Below are 22,408 nucleotides of genomic sequence, written 5' to 3'. Positions count from 1 at the left end.
TTGCTCACTACCCGCTGGAACAGCCCATTACACTGATAGGTAACTGGTGATTGGAAGAATCGTCTTTATATTGACCCCAGCTGCTTCCCTGCAATTTCCGCCCACTGATTCTATTTCTGCCCTCGTGGGGCTACGCAGCCTTATCGTCCTTCCAGCAGCTCGACTTCACAGCATCTGAAGACTCATCCGTCCCCCTAGCGCCTCCCTTTCCCACCCTCCCTGCAGAGACCCCTCAGAGTTCCCTTCGAAGGCGGGGGTCCGGAAGCCCAGACGCGGCGCGTGCCCGCGCTTCGGGCATCTCGGGCCCCGCGCATCACGTGGCGGCGCCCGCCCCCTCCTCCCCGCCACCGGCTCGGTAAGTACCGCCCCCGGGCGGGGCTCGAGGCGTGCCCGCCCGCCCCTAGCCGCGCGCCGCAGTTCTCGCCGCTCCGCTGCGGCCCCGGCGCCCGCGGCCCGCACTGCTGTGGGCGAGCGCCGGGGACAGCTCCAGCCCAGGTAAGCGGGGCCGGCCCGCGGGGGCTGCGGGCCAAGTGCTTCCGCCCGCGTCCACGGGATGCCCCGGGCCGGGAGCAGGGGAGCGGCCTAGGAGAGGGGGCTCGGGTGCCCGGGTGCCCGGGGACTGCTTCCCAGGGACCTGGGGCGCTTCTCGTGGAGCCCGGCCCAGGAGACGCCGCTCGGTCCTGCCAGAGGCTGAGCACCTGGCGCGGGCGGGACCGGGAGGGAGTGCCCTGCGGCGGCCCGCCGCCCCGCGCTCCCGGAGTCTGCTGGCATCTGGAGGCTCAGCTGCGCCGGAGAACAGCTGTGCCTTGGTTTCCCCTCCTGTGAAATGACCGGGTTGGGAAGATGAACCTCTGCGGTTTCCTCTCAGCGTTTAGATTTTGCGAGTGTGTTTGTGAAGTCAAAGAGGAAGAAGCCGACTCATGAGGTGGGAGGAACCCTCACATAGGAATGCAGGAGAGAGTGTCGGGGCCGGGCACCTATTAAGTGTTTTCTGTATTTTGTACATAATCGCAAGCCTCTCAGAGACTCGGTTTCTCCGTTTATCTTTAAAGTAAAGGTGATAACCCCTGCTCTGCCTTGCTCACAGGATTCCAGTGAAGAACAGATGGGAAAGCCATCTGAAGAGCCAGAACTCTGGAGTCAGTCAGACCTGGGTTCAAATTCTAGTTCTGCCACTGTGTGACCACCAGCCAGATAGAACACCTACCTGTTAAAAGAAGATAATAACAGTAATTAGCACTTGAGGTTCTTGTGAGGATTAAGTGTAAAGGGCTTAGCACCGTGTCTGACACAGAAGTGCTCAATAATTAGGGCTCTTTAGTACAAGTATTATTAAATTAGTAAGCTAGAGAGCCCTTCACATGAGGGGTGTTTAGAATAATCACACTTCTGTTTCTGTATATTTGATTTTGATTTCCTAAGGAAGGGGTAGAGGGGGACCCTTTCCTCTTATCTCTTTCTGGGCCCCCTTTGCCTTCTCATTTACAGTTGGCATGTGAACCTGTTGTTCCTACCAAATCAGTCCGGCAGGAGGGAAACATTAATGTACTGGAGCAGATGGGTATCACATTCTCTTTGAGGGGAAAGAAAAGTGCCAGGCATGTGCTGCCACCAAAAAAAGCACAATACAGTGATTGACTGTCAGGGCTGGAAGATGCTTAGGAAACCGTCTAATCCAGCTGTCTCCTTAGGCAAATGGAGAAACTGGACCTAGAATTGAGGACAGGACTTTTGATTTTCTCAGGACCTGGCAGAATGTTGGCACTGGATGGTGGAAAGAATGCACGCTGTTTACCAGATGCTGTACTTTCCCTGAGTTCTAACCTAATTCTTCATGTATTCAACAAGTATTTATGGAGCACCTACTGTGTGCTTGTATACCTACTAGAAGCTGGAGAAGGAATTACATACACACACACACACACACACACACATACACATACATATTCCTCTGCTGATTCTTAGTATATTTTAAGATACCAAGTTCCAGCTCCCAGTGAGCCTTCCTCATAGCAGCTGGCCCCAAGGGACAGAAGCACACAGAGAAGCCTGAATTGTTCCATGATCAGTCACAGCAGTCCCAGAGCCCCTGTCGAAGCCTGGTGAAATTTTAGAGACTGGAAAGAATGCTGCTTTGTCGGGGCTTTTACTAAAGGATTTCCTCCTGGCCTGGATTTCTTTTCCTCATTTCAGGCCTCTTATATTGTTTTTAGATGTCTGAAGAGAGCCACCCTCACTACAGTGCCTTCATTTTGGTTTCCATGGTTATCAGATGAATTGTATTTTTATAACAGAACAAATAGCTGTTAAGTAATACGTGGTCAAGCAGTCCCCGGTTCACTGTGGATTTCTGTTTCCTAATGGTGATCCTCTTGTGTTTTTCAGTTGCAGTGCAGTCATACTATCCTTTCCACCCTCTTTGCCTCTTTCCTTTAACAAACATGCATTGGTGGCAGGGCCAAGAGGAGTGGGAGTAAGTAGAAACAGTGATAAAAAGAAAAACCATATATAGACCCTGTTTTAGGGAATCTCAGAATCTTTGGAGCAGTAATCCAAGAGCATTATCACATGCAAGGGGCAAATCAGTGGGGCTGTGATAAAGATGTAAATTGGGAGCCAGCAAGAGCTTTCAGAGGTGGGAAGGAAAGTGTCATGGGCGACCAAAAACATTGCATACTGAGATGCTTTTCAAGGAAGATGTAAAAGAAATAAGTTTCTCTTACATGTGTCCGTCACATAGTAATAACAGGTGGTACAAGAGGCATCTTGTTCTTTCAGTTTGCCTTAATAAATGAACCTTCTCATAAGTCACCTATCATGGGCTTTGTCTGAAATGTCTGCTAATTTATCTCAATTACTTTCTTTCAGTTAGCTTCGTCCTCTATTAGTTTCCTACTCATACACATGGTATTGTGTACATAAAGGTAGATAAACAGGGACATTTGATTAAGATTTGTTTCTTTCATTTTGGATATTTAACCTGTGTGTCTCATTTCACCAGCTGGGTTCTAAGCAGTCACATATTTCTCTTTTTCCAAATCTCCCAAGTCCCTCAATGCCCTCATTAGAGAAAATACTGACTTCTCCCACTTCCAAGCTCCCCCGGGGCTCAGACCGTCAAAGTCAGTCTTACTTCCACTCCAGAGGAGAAAGAACCGTGGAGTCTGAGTAGTTCATCCACATTGTTATTTCTAACACAGCTGTATGGTATCCCTATTGAAGAGCTGTCCTGCACAGACTCAAGGATGTGGTCACTGCTGCTCAGTGCCCTTACTGGACCAGGTTCCTGCCAGCTTGATCCCATGCTTGGATTCCAGGGTTAGAGTTTTTTTAGTTTACACTCACATGCTTAGCCATTCTCCCAAAGCACCACACTCTGGGCGGTGTGTTGCTGAGTCTGTCACCAGGCTGAGTTCCCCCAGCCTCCAGGTGAATTCTCTTTAGGGGAGCATATGGCCTTTGGCAGCCCTGGTCAGGATCACCCTAGACCGCCCAAGAGGTTTCCGAATTTTCAGACCTTTTATCAGGGTTTAGAGGCTGAACCCCTTCTCTTCCTAACCCTAACCTGAAACCTTTTGGCACATTGGTTCTACTCCTCTCCAGGATTCTGCCTACTGATGATACTCAGGAATGCCAACCTTTAACCAGATAGCTACCCTTGGACTTTGGGTGCCTACTCACCTCTCTTTTCACATGTAAAAGGAATCCTCTGGAGACTCTTGGGAAAGCACAGATCTGTCCCCAAGAGTCTCTGTCTCCAGCTATAGTCCTAAGAGAAGTAGGCATCGCTGCAAATTTACTTGGCATGTATCCTGTTAGAGATTTTGGGGACAAGGTTTTAATTTAAAACTGAAGAATTTTCAGTTCCCTCAACCTAAGAATCAAACAATAATCAATGTGTTTATTTCCTTGTCTTTTGTTTCAAACTTTTAAAATGTGAGATATAACAAAAATGCATGCAAGTAAAACCCATGAATATATAGTGTAACAATTCTAAGGAAAATACACACGTAACTGCCGTTTACGTCAAGAAATAGAACATTGCCAATACTCAGTAGCACCCCCTTCCAAATCCTAACCACCTCTCTGGAAGAAACCACTGTCTTGACTTTTGTGATAATAATTTCTTTTCTTTGTAGCTTGTCACCTATATTTGCATCCCCAAAGCATACAGTTCATTTTTACTAGTTTTTTTTTAACTTCATACATATATAATCATACTGTGTGCATTTTGTGTTTGCTTCTTTTGCTTAAGTTGTTTGTGAGACGAATCCACACAGTCATCACTAACAGTGTTTCATGATATGAATATGTCATAATATAGGGATTGTGTCACCTATAGGAGACAGATACTTGTGTTGGTTATAGTTTCTGAATACCAAGAACAGTGCAGCCACAAATGTCTTTAGACATTTTCTATTGTGTGTATGAGCAAGTTTCTTTAGGTTATATATGTCAAAGTGGAATTGCTTTTCTAAATAATGACAGTTTTCTAAGTGATTGTACCTGTTTACTTTCCTTCCAGCCATATATGAGTTGTTTCACATCCTTGCAAATACTTGGTATTATCAGTTTAAAATTTTTAAGCTACTCTTGTGGGTGCATGATATCTCTGTGGTTTTAGTTTTCTGTCCTTGATGGCTACTGATGAGCACTTTTTTTTTAATTGGTTAACCAGATGGCCTCATTTGTAAACTGCTTTACAAAGTTTTGCCTATTTTTCCTTTTTTTTTTTTTACTGATTTATTGGAGTTCCTTATAAATTTTGGTTAGTGGTCCCTTGTCAGTTGTAGGTTTTAAAAGTATCTTCTACTCTGTGACTCTCTTTTCACCCTCTTAAGTGTTGATACCTTAGAAGAATCGAAGGAATGGGGATTCTTGTTCAAATGATAGTTTGGGAGAAGTGCTCAGGAAAAGAAGAATGAGAAAGCAGGATTGGGGTCAGGGGCGAGGGGAAGAGAAGTGTAAGTAGGTGAAGGGGCAGTTTTCTGGAGAAGGACCTCTGCATGTTGTTATCAGCTGACACATCTATCTGGGGGTTGGATGTGCTACCAGTGATGAGCTGGGTGTGCACCAACAGTATTCTCTTCCGTCCGTCTGATATATTCCTTTCCTATGTCAAATTCGCTCTGTCCAGATACACTCTGGGATTCTGATTGGTCACACTTTCTGGGAGAAGTTACAAGAGGAAAGTTAGCGAGACAAACGACAGTCTCTGTTGCTACAAGTAGTCCAGAGAGCTAATTGATGCCCATCGTCTTCCTCCTCCACCATCCGTTTTACTTTCCCCTTTCTTTGTCCCTTGAATGTTGGAGAGAACTCAGTGAAGCAGCCACCTGGGTCTAGAAGTTTGTTTTCTTTTATTATGTTATTTTTGACCACAGATTATATGTTTTTAATGGTTCTAGGACAGTTTTTAAAGTTTCTTTTTCAGTTAGTTATAGAAAGTAACTTTTTTTCTAGGAATTTGTCCCTTTTAAAGTTTCAAATTTATTTATATAAAGTTGTTCATAGTATTTCTTCATTATGCTTTTAATGCCTGCAACATCTGTAGCTATACCCACTTTTCATTCTGATTTCATTTTTATGCCTTCTCCTTTTTTTTCTTCTTGAGCTTCAGTAGAGATTCCTTTCAAAGAACCAACTTTTGTCTTCATTGGCTTTTTCCATAGTAAATTTATTTTCTATTTCATTAAGTTCTGCTTTTTTTTTTAATTTTACTTTCCTTGGGTGTATTTTGTTTTTTTCCCCCTAACTTCTTGCAATGGATGCTTGGTTCATTAATTTTTATCCTTTTTATTTTTATTCTTTTCATTTAAGGTTAAACATTTTTCTCCAAATACTGCTTAGCAAGAGCTCACAAGTTTTGATATGTAGTATTTTAGTCATTTATTTCTATAAATATTTTCTAATTTCCATTGTGATTTCCCCTTTGACTCATAGGTGTCTTAGAAATGTGTTTTTCAATTTCCAAACATATGAGTATTTTCTACTTATCTTTTATTAATTGAGCTTGTTCTGTATAATTTTAGTCCTCTGAAAGTTGTTAATTTCTGTTAGGGTTGAGTTTTTATAAGTGTTATATGTGTACTTGAAAGTAAAATGTATTCTATAATGATTGGATTCCGTGTTCTATGTAATGCTATAAGATCAAGTTTATTATATTCAACTCTTCTACATCCTTACTGATTTTTTTGGCCTGTTCCAGCTATTATAGAGAGAAATGTGTTAAAATACACAATTATGATTATGAATTTATCTCTTTCACCTTTTAATTTTTTGCTTTATGTCTTTGAGCCCAATTATCAAGTTCATATAAATATGAGCCTCTTATATCTTCCTGATGTATTAATCTTTTATCATTATGAAGTTGCCCTTTTTATTTCTAGTAAAAGAACTCTTTTTTTAAGCTTGAACTGTATTTCAACATATCTACACCATCTTGTTTGGTTAATCTATGCAAAGTGTATCTTTTTCCTTCCTTTTAGTTTCGTCTTTTCTGTATTTATGTGTTTTAGATATGTATCTTATAAATAGCATGCAGTTGGGGGTTGCTTTTTTATAGCCTTTGTCTCTTCCCCGGAACATTTAGTCCATATTCATTTAATGTAACCATGAATATATTTAGGTTTAAGTCTGTCTTCATATTTTTTGCTTTCAGTGTGTTTGTCCTGCTAGTACTGCATTTCGTTTTAGCTCTTTCGTCCCTTTTGGGGGTATTATTTTTAATCATCTACTTTTTTTCCCTTCTACTAGTTTGGACATTATGCACTTGCTCTTCTTTAATGGTTACCCTTGAAATTTTAGTTTAGCCAGAGTTGATAAATTACGGAGGTGATAATATCCCTACTCTTCTTTTGGATAGTACAGGGGCTTTGGACCACTTGAACTCTCTTTTCCCTTTGCCACTTAGGGGTAGACCTTTAATACAGTGTATCAGCTTTGATTAGAGTCATTGAAGGATCCACAGATGGAACAAATGAGATGAGGGAGGGAAAAAGTGAGAGGGCAAAGAATTTACTTGAGAAAACTATGTGTGTCTTTATCAAGACTCTTCTGGTTGCATGTGATCAACTTAGGCACTCTTAACTTTGAAAGGAAACCTGTTGGCTTATAAGACTGCATAGCTGGATCCAGGGGCTCAGAAAACATTTTTAGGGCGTGATCTCTCTGTCTCTCTCAATCACAACCTTGCTAGTCCTAATTTGGCTTAATTCCACAGATGGACTCTTCTGAGTTGTCCCCATCACTGGCAAGGGGGATAGGATATTCTGATTATCTACTTTGGGTTAAGTATCCATCCTTTGTGGAGGAGGGCTGAGGCACTCTGAATGACAGCCCCGCCAGGACTAAATGAAGTGGAAGTGGGGTTCCTCTAGGGAATCAAAAGAGGAAAGGCGTGCCGAGAAGAAAAAAGTTACAGCCACCACAGTCCACTCCACTGAGTAATGACTGGAAGAGAGATGCAAAGAACGAAGAGGGTTAGAGGGTTTGGAATTGGAATTAACTCAGTTAATCTGTACAAGAAAGAAAGGGGAGGACATCACCTTGGGCCTTGGGGCTGCCATCGATCCAGATCTGTCTAGACTCTGGGAAACCCAGCCCTACTATGGTCCTATTCTTGCATTTCCATAAAATCCCACACCCTTATAGTCCACATATACCCTTATGAAAAGCTCTCCCTTATTTGCATTTGCAGTCAAAAGACTCACTAAAACAGACATTTGGAACTTGGGGGTAGTGCCTACATAGGTGGATTTCTGTTGCTGCCAGTGATCTTCCAATCATACTGTTCTGAAAAGAAAACACACTGTCATCAGATGCTCGGCAGCCATAAACTTTGTTGGCTCGGTTCCAGCAAAGAATCCGCTATACCCACTGCTTGGCCTGGTGTGACTATCTGCTTTGTAGGCCAGGAAGCAGGGCAGTAAGCGCCGATCCGTCTTTGGTCTCCTTGTTCTTTATCTCACTACAGAAAGCCCTAACTTAATTTATTGGCTACAATTAAATTTCTTTTCCTAAGATGTTGGAGGGTTGTTTCCAAGGCAATACAGAAAAAGAAAGAGAAAGGAATTTAGGGAAAGGCAGGAGTCATAGGAGAGAGGGAATTCATCACCATTTATTGTGTGTTTACTACGTGTCAGGCACAATGTTAAGTGGTTTCCATTCATTCTCTCATTTTATCCACACAACTGCTCCCTCAGGTATTATTATCCCCACTTTTATAGATGAGGAAGCTGAGACCCAGGATGGGCCAACTCCATTGAATGTGTAATCTCGGGTGTAAAGTAACAGTCACTTGGTATGGAATTGTCTCAAGCTGAGAGTGATTAAAGAGAAATGCCTGGGAAGCTGAATGTGCCCGAGTAGGAGGCAAGAGGGGGTGAGAAAGAGACGCCATCAGTTTTCTAGTTTCCTGCACAGACCAAGCCGCCTGGGTGGAGGCCAGAGGGTGGCGGCCAAGATGTCTGGGTTGGCTGGGGGCCCGCTTGAAGTCTGTGTTGTTTCTCATCACTGCTGCACTGCTCCCTGCTGGCCAGAGGTCTGCTGCCTGGTAGATGAGCCTTAATTTTCGCGTATTCAGGCTTGAGGTCCCTAAATCTCCAGACCAGGCTTCCTAACGGAGTGCTGCTATGTCACATCCAACTCCGACACGGTGTGACACTCTAATGCATAATAATTGCAGGAGTAAATTCATTCTTATTTCATGACCTGTGAGTTTGTGTGTAACAGTGAGGTTAGAAGGTCCATCACGTCACAAGTTAGGAACCCCAGAACCCCAGCAAGTAAACTAAGGAGGCAGGCTGTTGTAGTGGAAAGAGCAGGGTCTTTGGACTCAGTCCAGCCTGGGAACGGCAGGCGTACTGCTTACTAACAAATTGAAAAACGGAGCAATCGTTTATTCCTGGAATTGGGCGTAAGAAGACTGCTACCTCTAGGGTTGTTGTGATTGCTTATTGAGATAAGTTAAAAAGCACCTGATGTTTAGAAAGCCCTCAACACACTTTCCCCTGTCCCCTTCAAGGTCACCCAGTGAATCAGAATCAGGACTGTAACCCAGGTTTGGGGTTTCCTGACCCAGCGCGCTCTCCTCAGGGAGAATGAATGAGCAGTGCATTGAAGGAGGAAGAAAGGGCCCTTATAGCTCCCAGCCACACTCAGAAAGCACTATATGTCCATCAGAACACAGAGTTCCAGTCTGTGTCATCAAATTTCAAAGCTGAAAATAAGAAACAGTTGGTTATTGCTCGGCATGAAGAGAACTGAGGTTTGAAGAAATGATAAAAAGCCCTGATGAGGTTTTTGCCATCTTTAGTTTCAAGTTTTGTTTCATTTTCCAGTAGTGTGTATGTGTGTAGGTGCAGGTATGTGTGCAGGGCTCTTTCGTGGTTCACCGTATTTTACTCTCTGTGTACTTTCAAACTAAAATCCACAAAACTTTAGGAAATGTACTTTGATTTGAAGAAAACTCTAAAATCATTAACCCATTACAGTTCCTCAGCTAATACAATTTGTAGTTATTTGCACTGGTGTTTAGTATGCCTCATAATGTGGGAGGAAAATACCCTTTTTTTCCCTTTGTCAATACTAAATAGAATTCTGAGCTATCCTACCACTTTTTCCCCTTTTTAATTAAAAGCAAAGTTCCCTCCTCTTTAATACTGTTATGGTCTCCCTTAAGTAGGAAGGAAGTATGTTTTCTTCATTATACAAACATGGGACATGAACGCAGAGTTGTTAAGTCCCCACCCTCAAGATTACCCAGTGAGGGGGAGTCAGGGCCCCAGCTAGAAGCCTGCTGAGTCCCTTTTGTCTGACTCATCTCAGTTTGGGGTAGGGCCTTTGGTGCTGGGACTCTGCAGCACTGCCCCCCAAGTTAACAAAAACTCTGCATGAACTGATCCAGCTGGTGTTTCTTCTTGACCCCTTCAGATTCCTGGAGCTTTGGCCACACTGAGCTTCTTACTGTGTCCTCAGTCGGCCAGAGGTTTCCTACCACAGGACATGGCTGACACTCCTTTCTCTGCCCACAGTCCCCCTTCCCTCATTCTCTGGATGCCCGACTCCTACCCATATCTCAGAGTCCAGCTCAGCTGTCTGCTCTTCCATGAAGCTTGACTAAATAGTTAAAAACCCAGTCTTTGAGGTCAGACCTGGCTTCGGAAGGGGCTCTGCTGCTCTCTAGCAGGGTGAGATTTGGGGTTAGTCATGGCCAGATGGCACCTAAGTTCTCCCAGGCTTAGTTTCTTCATCTGTAAAATGAAGACATTAATGCTTTAAATCAGTGCTTCTTAAACATACAGCATACATGAGTTCCCTGGTGAAATGTTAAAATGCCAGTTCTGATCTAGCAGGTACAGAGTGATGGCATGAGTTGGCATTTCTAACCAGTTCTAGGTCCTGAAACAACATTCTGAGTTATAAGGTTTTGAGGAAATGTACAGAATAAAAGGAAATAATGCATGAAAAGTGCTTAATAATGTGCCCTTCAGACAGTCATGCTAAGTAAATAGTAGCACCTGCTGTTTTGTTGTCTTCCCTTGTGATTGGCTGATTCCTCTAGCTGGGGCCCATGTTTTTATTCTTTACACAAGGGCTTTCCCTCTTTTATGACACTGAGCACTTTTTCCCTTTTACTCTGTGTGTGTGTGTGTTTGGGGGGAGTTGTTTTTTGTTGTGTTTTGGTTTTTGGTGGAGAGATCTTTGTCTCCTACCAGACTTGAGGATGGGGTCTTTATCTTATTCCTGACTCCACTGCAGTTCTTATCACACAGTCTTATACCTAGCAAGTGTTGACTGAATACTTGGGTTGTATTTACTACTTCATTTTTTTTTTAATTCCACGAGGACCTATGTCACAGTAGGGATCCTATAGCTAATGGTGTGAATAGTCTCAGCTGTTCTTTTTTTTTCCCCCACCTTAACAGAGGCACTGGGGATTGAACCTGGGACCTCTTGCATGCCAAGCATTCACTCTGCCACTAAGCTTTACCCCTACCCCTCAGCTATTCTGATACCAGATAATGATAATGGTGATCATTCATTCATTCATACATTCAGTGTTTTCTGAGCACCTCCTGTGGACTAGGCATAGTTCTAGCAAAATATAAAGCAGTTATACAAAGTTTCTGCTTTTAAGGAGCTTACATTTTCCTCAGGGGAGACAGGTAATGAATGAAAGTATTATATAAAATGATAAGCTCTTTGCAGAGAATGCTAGTTGGTCGCAGTGAGTTTCTTCACAGCAGGTGTCCAGACGCTGTGTCCCCTGGCCACCCTGTGTCTGCCTGTGCTGTCTCACTTTTCACATGGACAGTCCCTGTGCTGTAACTCGGGACTTCCCCATGTCCCCCTCACCCACCCCATGTATCCACTCACACAAAGCAGTAGCTGCATAGATGTCACTGGAGATTTTATTCCTGACCCCAACTTGCCCACCCATCACGATGTCCGGCAAACTAAATGGGCTGTAGCAGCCACCCTCCCAGAAGCAGTGGCTGTCCAGACAGCAGAACAAAGCACAGCAAGGCTTTGGTTCCGGAGCCTTATGTTGACCAAAGTTCTATACAATTTTCTCAGGGTATTTACTCCCAGTCTCTCCGTTACCAAGTCCTTTTCCATGTCATGCCCTTTAGGTGTTAGGCAGACAAGGACTTGGTCATCAGACTTCTCTCTCTTCACTGTCTAGTGATCATATGCCATTCCTGGCTTTAAATGTCATTCAGGTCTCTGTTCAGATGTCGCTTCACTAGAGACCTTCCCTGACAACCCTATCTAAAATAGCACACCTGTGCATGCACACACACAGAGCCCTTAGACTGCTTTATTTCTCTTCATAGCATTTATGTTGTTATTTTTTAAATGTTTGGTCTGTCCCTGAAGGTAGGGACTTTGTCTTGTTTACTGCTTGTCAGTACTTGGAACAGTGCCTAGCGTAGTAGTAGACAATCAACGAATATTTGTTGAATAAATGATTTTTTTCCCCTTTGGAAAAATCTCAAAATCCTCATGAGGTGTGGCAAGATAGCCATCATTAGTCTGTTTACAGATGAGGAAGGTTAAAGGATTTGCCTCAAGTCATGGGGCTGGGAAGCAGTAGAGTCTGCTTGTTGAGAGTCAAGTTTCACGGGACTCACCTCCCAAGAGGGTGGCCTCTGCCTTGCCCACTGAGGCTGGGGACACCAGTGGCCCAGAGCATGTGGATCCCTCCAGTGTGCGGTTAGGTGGAGGCCACACAGAAACCCCGAGTTCTCACACTCTTGGGAACACATTAAAAAAAGGAACAGCTTGAGGCCTATGTCAGGACCTGCTTCCTCCCATCCAAACAAGTTCCCACTGTTGTTTCTCCAGTTCTTTACAAGCACAGGCCCTGGGGGACATTTGTTACTTTGAATTATAGATTAGAGGCCATAATGGCAAAAAGAAAAGGCAGAACTTGAATACATTTTTAAAAACTTAAGTATAGTTGATTGCAATATTGTGTTAGTTTCAGATGTACAGCAAAGTGATTCAGTTATATATAAATATTTTTCAGATTATTTTCCATTATGTGTTATTGCAAGGTATTGAATATAGTTCTCTGTGCTCTACAATAAATCCCTGTTGCTTATCTACTTTTTGTATAGTAGTTTGTATCTGTATCTTTGGTGACCATAAGTTTGTTTTCTACGTCTGTGAGTCTGTTTCTGTTTTGTGTGTATATTCATTTGTATTATGTTTTAGATTCTACATATAAGTGGTATCATGTAATATTTATCTTTCTCTAAGTATAATATTCTCTAGGTCCAACCACATTGCTGCAAATGGCTGAGTAGCATTCCATTTTATGTATGTGTATATCTATATATGTATATATACACACTACATCTTCTTAAGCCAATGGCCTGTTGATGGGCTCTTGGGTTACTTCCTCATCTTGAAAATTGTAAATAATGCCTCTGTGAACACTGGGGCATGTGTATCTTTTTGAATTAGAGTTTTCATCTTTTCTGGATATATACCCAGGAGTAGGATTGCTGGATCATATGGCAAGTCTACATTTAAGTTTTTAAGGAACCTCCATACTGTTTTCCATAGTGGCTGCACCGATTTACCTTCCCACCAACAGTATAGGAGAGTTTCCTTTTCTCTACACCCTCTTCATCATTTATCATTTGTGGACTTCTTAATCATGGCCATTCTGACTGGTGTGAGGTGATACCTCATTGTAGTTTTGATTTGCATTTCTCTGATAATTGGCGACATTGAGCATTTTTTTCATGTTCCTATTGGCCATTTGTATGTCTTCATTGGAGAATTGCTTGTTTAGGTCTTCTGCCCATTTTTGGATTGGGTTGTTTGATTTTTTGTTATTAAGTTGTATGAGCTGTTTGTATATTCTGGAGATTAAGCCCTTGTCAGTTGCATCATTTGCAAGTATTTTTTCCCATTCTGTAGGTTGTATTTTTGTTTTGTTAATGGTTTCCTTTGCTGTGCAAAAGCTTATGTTTAATTAGGTCCCATTTGTTTATTTTAGTTTTTGTTTCTATTGCCTGGGTAGAGTGCCCTAGGAGAACATTGCTAAGATTTATGTCAGAAAATGTTTTGCTTATGTTTTCTTCTAGGAGGTTTATAGTGTTTGTCTTCTGTTTAAATCTTTAAGCCATTTTAGGTTTATTTTTGTGTATGAAGTGAGGGAGTGTTCTAACTTCATTGATTTACGTGCAGTTGTCCAACTTTCCCAACACCACTTCCTGAAGAGATTGTCTTTTCTACATTGTATATTCTTGCCTCCTTTGTCAAAGATTAATTGACCATAGGTGTGTGGATTTATTTCTGGACTCTCTATTCTGTTCCATTGATCCATATGTCTGTTTTTGTGCCAGTACCATGCTGTTTTGATTACTGTAGCTCTGTCTGACATCCGGGAGTTTTATTCCTCCGGCTTTGTTCTTTTTCTTCAGTATTGCTTTGGCAATTCTGGGTCTTTTGTGAGTCCATATAAATTTTAGGATTATTCTAGTTCTGTGAAAAATGTCCTGGGTAATTTGATATGGATCACATTTAAATCTGTAAATTGCTTTGGGTAGCACATCCATTTTAACAGTATTAAATTCTTCCAGTCCAAGAGCATGGAATATCTTTCCATTTCTTCAAATCATCTTTAATCAATGTTTTGTGGCTCTCAGCATATGAGTCTTTCGCCTCCTTGGTCAGATTTATTCCTAAGTATTTTACCTTTTTTTGGATGTGATTTTAAAAGGGATTTTTTCTTTACTTCCCTTTTCTGATATTTCATTGTTAGTGTAAAAAAAATGCAACTGATTTTTGTATGTTAATGCAGAACATATCCTGCTACCTTGCCAAATTCTTTTAGTAGTTTTTGAAGTGGCACAGTTTTGGAAATTGAGGACAGATTGGTGGTTGTCAGGGATTAAGGACAGGAAGAGGAGTTAGGAGGGTGGTAGGTGTAATTATAAAAAGGTAATGTGAAGGACCCTGTGGTGTTGGATCTGTTAGTGTCTTGACTGTGGGTAGTGGATACATAAACCTACACAGGTGATAAAATGGTACAGAATGTAATACAGACACACAAAAACGAGTACCAGTGAAATGGGAAATCTGAATAAGGTGGTAGATTGTATCAGTGTCACTGTGGTATTATAATACAGTTTTGCAAAGTGTTACCACTGGGGGAAACTGGGCAAAGCATACGAGAGATCTCTGTATTATTTCTTACAACTTCATAGAGACCTACAGTTATCTACAATTATCTTGATAAAAATTTCAGTTAAAAAAAACACAAATTTTTAGAGAAATGTCTGGGCAAGAGATGTAAAAAATGAGCCAGGCGCATCTTGACATACCGTAGAGCGGGGAAACTATCAAAGACCACTTGTGCCAAAAGGACTGAGGAACTAAATTGAGGCCGAAGATGGCTCAAAATGAACTTCAGTAAGAATAGCAAATTCAAAGACTTGAAATCTGGAGAATATGTTTAAATCCATCTCTTCATAATTATAGTTTAAACACACACACACACACACACACACAGAACCCAAATTGGTTACCTTCAAAGAGTAACAGGGGAATTCAAATTCATCATCTTGAAACCTGGGGAATGAAAGAGTCAAGCTGGCCATTCCTAAGTGGACTGTCTCTCTGGGCAACCAAATGGTAAATGCAGAGATGACTTTCCTAATGAAGTTATTTCAGCAAATAAATCAAAACCAAACAATCCAGTTGGAGTATCCTGTTTTGTTACCCCAGGAAATGAATGGATCTAAGCCTTGGGCATCTGCGGGCACTAACATCAAAAAAGTGACAGCCAGCCTTGTAGACATCTCCCAATGGAAAGACACATGACCATTTGTAGCCTTGCTAAAGGAATGTGACTGAGTCTGGTCAGGCCTCCGGCTCCAGCTGCCAATACACAGGGAATACAGCTGGCAGGGCAACAAGTTGAACTCTCACAAAAATGTATACAGAAAAGTCCATACTGAGAAATTTTGGTCAAATGGTTCAAGTTCTTCAACAGATACATTATAAAGAAAAGAAAGGGTTGGAAGGGGAACCTATAGATAGAATGGGAATGAAACACATATCAAGCTGAAAACCTAAGGACGAAACTAAATTGTAGTATCTAAGAGTGTGTACTTAGGTGCTAAACACGAAGAGACTCAAGGAAGGAACCACTGCACAGTCAGAAGGGAAACGTTTACCTTGGGGAGGGGGGATTGGGATGAGGCACATGGAGAGGCTTCTGCAGTGTCTGGCAAAATTCCATTTTTTGATCTAGGAGGTGGTTAACAGGATGTTTGCCTTAGAAAATGATTCGCTAACTACACATGTGCTTTGTGTCCTCTGTTTAGTTTTACATTTTTAAAAGGCTGTGATAGGGCTGTTCTCAGGTTGCTGTGGGAAGCCAGAGGATGCACTTAATCTCTAAGGAGAACAGATGAGGAAAGGCCCTCTGTAGGTGTTATCAGGAGAGTGAGGGGAGGGGAAGAGGAGTGTCAGGGATGAGGCTCGAGAAATAGACAAGCTTGTGACCTGCCTCCTAGAAGCCATGGGGAGCCACTGAAGAATTTTACACCAAGTGGCATGACCAGATTCATATTATAGCAAGATTCTCCTGGCAACTGAATGTCATATGATTGGATGGAAGTGGGACCAGTTCCAGGGAGACCAGTTAAGAATCTACTGTAATAATCCAAACTAAAGATGGTGAAGCCAGAAATAACACAGTGATAGAGGAAATGATTAATTTGAGAATTCTTAAGGAGGCAGAACCCCAGAGCTTGAGAGACTGCCTGGGGGGGGAGGGGGAAGGAAGGAGAGAGAAAAGAAATCAAGGAGGTTTACTGAATTGGAGATGAAGTTTACATACAATAAAATGCACAGAATGGAAGCTATTTTAGATGTGTGCACCCGTGTAACTAACATACCAGTGAAGATATAAAACATATCCTTCACTCCCAAAGTTTCCTCTTGACCCCTGCTAGTCAGTCCTACCCATTGGCAAGCACTGTTCTGATTTTTATCACCATAGGTTATTTTGTCTGTTTCTGAACTTCACCTAAATGGAATCATACAATATGTAGTCTTTTGTGACTAGTTTCTTTTGCCTAACATACTCTTTTTGCAGTTCATCCATGTTGTTGTGTGTATCAGTACTTCATCCCTTTTTACTGCTGAATAGTATTCCATTGTATGAATTTACCACTATTTGTTGATCCACTCTTCTGTTGATGGACATTTGGGTTGTTTTCTGTTTGTTTGTTTGTTTTACTATTAGGAGTAAAGCTGCTGTAAACATTCTTACACAAGTCCTATTGTAGATGCACATTTTCACCTATCTTGGGTAAATATCTAGGAGTGGGAGTTGTGGGTCACAGGATAGGTGTATGTGTAACTGCAAAGGAAACTGCCAATTTCCTAAAGTGACTCTAGGATTTCATATTTCTGCCAGCAGTGTGAGAGTTGTAGTTGCGTCACATGTTTGCTGCTTTGATGCTTTCAGTGTTCTTAATTTTAGCCATTTTAGTGTGTGTGAAACACACACATATAGCTCATTATGGTTTTAGTACAAATTGAGTAATAATGAGTACTAATGATGTTGTGTGTCTTCATGAATTTATTGGCCATTCTTTTTTCCTTTGTGAAGTTTCTGTTCAAATTTTTGTGCCTAATTTTTATTGGATTTTGTCACTACTGAGTTGGCCATTCTTTTTTCCTTTGTGAAGTTTCTGTTCAAATTTTTGTGCCTAATTTTTATTGGATTTTGTCACTACCGAGATGTATGTAGGATTTCTTCATACATACTAGGTTGAAGCCCTTTGTCCTATGTATGTTTTATTGCAAATATTTTTTCCCATTCTATCACTTGTCTTTTCCTTTTCCTAATGGTCTTTTGATGAACAGAGCATTTTAATTTTGATAGACTAAGTTTTTTTTTAACGGTTAATACTTTTTGTGTTCTCAGAAATCTTTGCCTCCCCCAAGGTTGCAAATATATTTTCCTCTAGGAACTTTATAGATTTAGTTTTTATGTTTAGGTCTGTAATCAACCTTGAGCTAATTTTTGGTGTATGGTGTGAGGTAAGAGTCAAAAGTTTATTTTTCCCTTAGGTATCAAGTTTTTCCAGCATGATTTGATGAAAAGCCTTTTCTTTATCCACTGAATTGCATTGACGTTTTTGTCAAAAAATCAGTTGACCAATTTACATACAGATCTATGTCTGGACTCTGGTCTTCTTACGCCAACACTGCATTGTCTTGTAGCTGACATGTTGAGGGAGTCTAGATCATGTTGTCTTTTTTTTTTTTTTTTGAGTGTTAAATTTTATTGTAGCAGGCAGTTAAGTTACTGGCAGAACCCTTTGATCCTGTCAGGCTTGCTTTTATTCTTCCAATTTGGTTTTATTCCCATGGCATATGCTTTCTGAATCTCTGTGTGAACATGCCATATTCTGGGCTGGAATTCCACTGTCTCCCAGCTCTGTGTGAAGTCTGGCATCACCACTTACTCTATAGCAGAAAAAAAAATCTGCTAGGTCTGGTGAAGTCCTGCCCTGGGTGTGAGTGTTGTCCAGGTCCCAGCCAGGAAACTGCCCACCCAGCCTACCCCGCCAGCTCTGTGCCACTCACCGCTTCTAGCACCCTGCCTCGCGGATTCCAGCCACTTCAGCACAGAACTCAAATCTGCCTGCTCAGTAGACTACACCCTGCTCGGCCTCCATCGCACTGCCCCACAGTAAGAAGGTGCCCCAGGATGACAGCTGGAGTGGTCTTGCACTGTCCCCATTTCCCTGCTCTCTGACCACAGTCCTGCCTGGCTTGCTGTTCAGTGCCTGAAAGCATGTACCCTGTCGCCTCGGGTATTTTGTGCAGCTTTACGGTTGATTATAACAGGAAGGAGAATCCAGGTCCAGGATTCTGTCATGGCCTGAAGTGGAAGTTGGGACTCTGGTTTGGATATGATGCTGAGTGTTTAGTATCTGTGGAACATCCAAGTAGAAATGCCGGGCCAGCAGTTGAGTGTTCATGTATGGAGCTTGAAAGAGACAGTTGGGGCTGGAGACTCAGATTTTGTAGTCCTGAATTTATACTGGTAGTTGAAGCCGAGGGAATGAATAGGATCACTTAGCTACAGGGTGGTCAGAGAAGGGCTAGAAGAACGTTCTTCTCCTTAAAAGCCTGAAGAGGTGTAGCTAAAGAAGTTGGGGGAGGAACAGGAGACACAGGTGTCACAGAAACCACCGTGAGTAAAGTGGCGTTCATCTGCGGGGCTCAGAGTCCAGCCTTTCCTCTGTACGTAATGCTCACCGGTCCAGAGCCAGCTTTTTTCCAGTGCTGCTGAGGTCTTCGTACAGTCTCACTGGGTGATCATGATACAAAAACCTACGTACCCGAGCTCTGATACTTACCTGTAGAGTTGAAGCCATACCTGTCTGGAGGAGGCTTAGAATTTCTCAGACATAATCACACATCTGTGCTTCTATCCTTCTCGGGGCTTAGATAGCTAACAAATGTGATCATCATTTTCATAGAACTGAGAGGGAAACCCGGGCCTGGTGAGGCAGACAACTTGATTATTAAAGTCAGTGGTGAAGTCTGCCCTGTTTCTAGTTTTAGCTTCTAGTTGTCTGGAGACTTTGTTGGGTTCAGACTTGGAAGTTGCTAGGTCATCTCTGTCCCCTGGTTTTTCAGGTGGGAAAACAGACACTGATAAATGAGAGAGCTTTAAATTAGACGTGAATAACAGAAATGCAACGAAGCCAGCTTAAGTAGCTGATGGGATTCAAACGGCAAGGATGAAGCTGAGCTCAGGAGAGACTGGAGCCATGACCTGGTGTGCAGCAGGGACACTGGATGCCCCTTGTTTCTGCCCTTTTCTCTGCTTTTTTCTGTCTCTGATTCATTCTCTCAGAGCACACCAGCTGCTTCTGCTTCCAGCCTCCCCCACCCCCAGAAAAAATGGTCACCAACAACTGTTCCTAAGTTTATAGCTTAGGAAACAAGCCATTTGTTCCCTTCTATTCAGGAAAGAGTCAACCTGATTGTAGAATCACAACTCATATTCCCCTGGAGAGCCTCATGGCCCAGTGGAGCCATCTGGAGTCCAGGCATTTGTGGCCAGGAGCCTGGGTGGTGCTGTTGTACACACAAGGCTGCGGGAAGCCCTACCTCTGTAACCAACTGGCGTAAACTGGTGGTGAGGGGAAGGTATTTTCCAGAAAAAAGCAAGGGGGCAGATGGCTGAGCAGCCAGCCCTGTAGATGGTTGGGACACTAGGGTTACAGCAATAACCAGCGGCAGAGCAAGGACCAAAATCCACAGCTCTGATCCAGCAGCAGCCTTTCCTGAGGCTGCCTCACATGAGGGAGGATTTGATCTGTAATGAGGACACATAGAGCTCTAGGACCGTAACAGCCAAAGGCGGGTGCCCTCTGGATTCAGACTCTTAGTTACGAGTCACACAAACCCAAATCAAACCAGCTTCAGCAGAAGGGGAATATGTTAGAAAGCCCTTGAGGTGCCTCACAGACTTGAAGGAAGATTCCAGGGCATCTTCAAGAATCTGGAATCAGTACCACCAGGACACAGACACGTGTGCTCACTGTTTTTCTCTTTTTCGGTTTTCATCTTCCATCTCTGCTCACTTCTCTTTGGCTTTGGTGACACAAGATTTTCTCCACAAGCTGGGGAACGTGGCTGCCAGCAGTTTCAGGGTCATAGCCTTATAGTGTCTTTAAGAGAAAAGAGAGTCTTTCCTGCTGATTCCAGGTAGAAAGATCCCAGGGACGGATTCTGACTGATTGAATGGAGTCCTGTGATTGGGTGGGCCTAGATGCTTGTTCACCCCTGGGCTCAGAAGGCAGGGGGTATTTTAAGAAGGGGCTGGTAAGCAGGGTAGACAAAAACCTCTTTTGTTTCGTATCAGTCTCCCAGGTGACCATGGAGGCCGGCGGCCTCCCCCTGGAGCTGTGGCGCATGATCTTGGGCTACCTGCACCTTCCCGACCTGGGCCGCTGCAGCCTGGTGTGCAGGGCCTGGCGTGACCTGATCCTCAGTCTCGACAGAACTCGCTGGCGGCAGCTGTGTCTGGGCTGCATCGAGTGCCGCCACCCCAACTGGCCCAACCAGCCTGATGTGGAGCCCGAGTCTTGGAGGGAGGCCTTCAAGCAGCATTACCTTGCCTCCAAGACGTGGACGAAGAATGCCGCGATCTTGGAGACCTCCGTCTGCTTTTCACTGTTTCGCCGGAGGAGGACGCGCCGTACCCTGAGTGTCGGGCCAGGCCATGAGTTTCACAGCCTAGGCAGTGCCCTGGCCATGGCCAGCCTATTTGACCGCATCCTGCTGTTCCCAGGTATGCATGAGGAGCAAGGTGAAGTCATCCTGAAGGTGCCCGTGGAGATCGTAGGCCACGGGAAGTTGGGCGAGGTGGCCCTGCTAGCCAGCATTGACCAGCAGTGCTCCACCATGCGTCTGTGCAACCTCGTCTTCATGCCGGCCTGGTTCTCACCCTTCATGTTTAAGGTGGGTGTGCACATCAGATGGATGGCCTCTCCCTTCCTGACCCTGGGCTGTGGCATCTTGTCAGTGGGTCTGTAACCTCTTTTTTTGTTGGAATTGAGAGTTGAGTCATTATTCCAATAACATACTCCTCTGAGTTCTGTACAAGTTGACAGAGAGGCCCAGGGATCAGTAAAGATCAACATTCTGCTTTATTCCTGGCAAAGCTATATTTTAAAACATGAGCCTTGGACTGGAGGCCCAAATTGCTTTGTACTTCTTCCCTTCCAAACTGGACCAACTGGAGCCACAGGTAGAGCAGCCAGGTGGGAAAGCCAGGTTCCGGGAGCAGGCCACGTGGTGAGAGGCAGAGAACTGGTTGGCTGTACCTGGCAGCATTCCCAGAGAAGGCCGAAGAGGGGAGGTTCTGCAGGCCAGTGACCTTCAGCGCATTAGCCCCATCCTGTGGAGGGTCAGTGAAGGTCTGGCTTTTGCCAAAGATGACTGGAGAGAGGGTGAGGAAATATCAGGACAACACATTCCTTCCAGGAACACAGAACAGTTATGTTCAAGGACAAGCATGTGTTGAGGTGTTGGTAGCTCCTGGCAGAACAGTCTACAGCTTTTACATTGCCTAGAAACTGATTGCAGTACATGGATTTTGTACCTGATCAACGAAAATTAGATTGCCACTAGTCTACCAATAACAACGAAATTGTCTCTCAGGTTTGTAATGATCATTATTCCACCAGTCATGTATGATGCACTCACTGTGTGCCAGGTACGTATTTTACAGCCGTTACTAAGATGGGTAGTGTCATGTGGCTTTAGAGGTGAGCAAACTGAGCCTAAACAAGGGTCTCAGACTTTGTAGGGGACAGAGCTGGGACAGTTATGGTAGACAGAGTAGATGCATCCCCATTTTACAGATGAGGGACACTGAGGCTCAAAGATGTTGAGTAACTTTCTCGAGTGGATGATTAGTGAGGTTAGAACTCAAATCCAGGCCTTTGATTCTAAGCACTTCTGAAATTACATTGTGCTGGATTGCCTGGGAACTTAAAAGGCTGCTTGCTATTTAGGCCTGGAATGTTTCGGAAGGACCGATGAGGTCCTCCTGTGCTGATCTGCAGACCTAGAAGAAGAGTTGGTTTCCAGACCCTTCATGTTTCAGAGGCATTCATTCTTAGAGTCATTTGTTCATTTCAGCCTCTGCTTTCCCCTCAGAAGTGCAGCCATAGATCCTTGAGGGATGAGCTCTGGCTGTAGACTTCTTTATAGCCTAGCCCACCATCTGGCTTAGTGCTTGGTGTATAATAATGCTCAGTCCATGATTGTCTCTTAAATAAAAACAGGACAAGGGGCTAGGATGACTTTGTCTGAAAAAATGCAAAGACCAGAGTGAATT

At 43.4% G+C, this 22,408-nt stretch overlaps 1 protein-coding gene across 3 annotated transcripts in view; it reads left to right on the top strand.

Annotated features, from left to right (window-relative positions):
- Nucleotides 1-358: 358 nt before the first annotated feature.
- Nucleotides 359-22,408, top strand: part of FBXO10 (F-box protein 10) — a 54,459-nt gene continuing 32,409 nt past the window's right edge. For all 3 annotated transcript variants that reach the window (XM_072959751.1, XM_072959749.1, XM_072959750.1), the window contains exons 1-2: nt 359-495; nt 20,426-21,024. In XM_072959751.1, the coding sequence (XP_072815852.1) occupies nt 20,440-21,024 (585 nt within the window). In that variant the 5' untranslated portion in view covers nt 359-495; nt 20,426-20,439. The remainder of the gene's footprint in view (nt 496-20,425; nt 21,025-22,408) is intronic.

Source organism: Vicugna pacos, chromosome 4, assembly GCF_048564905.1.
Source record: "Vicugna pacos chromosome 4, VicPac4, whole genome shotgun sequence".
Lineage (NCBI taxonomy): Eukaryota > Metazoa > Chordata > Mammalia > Artiodactyla > Camelidae > Vicugna > Vicugna pacos.
The sequence above is the reverse complement of the archived record's forward strand: the minus strand, read 5'-3'. Positions and strand labels throughout refer to the sequence as shown.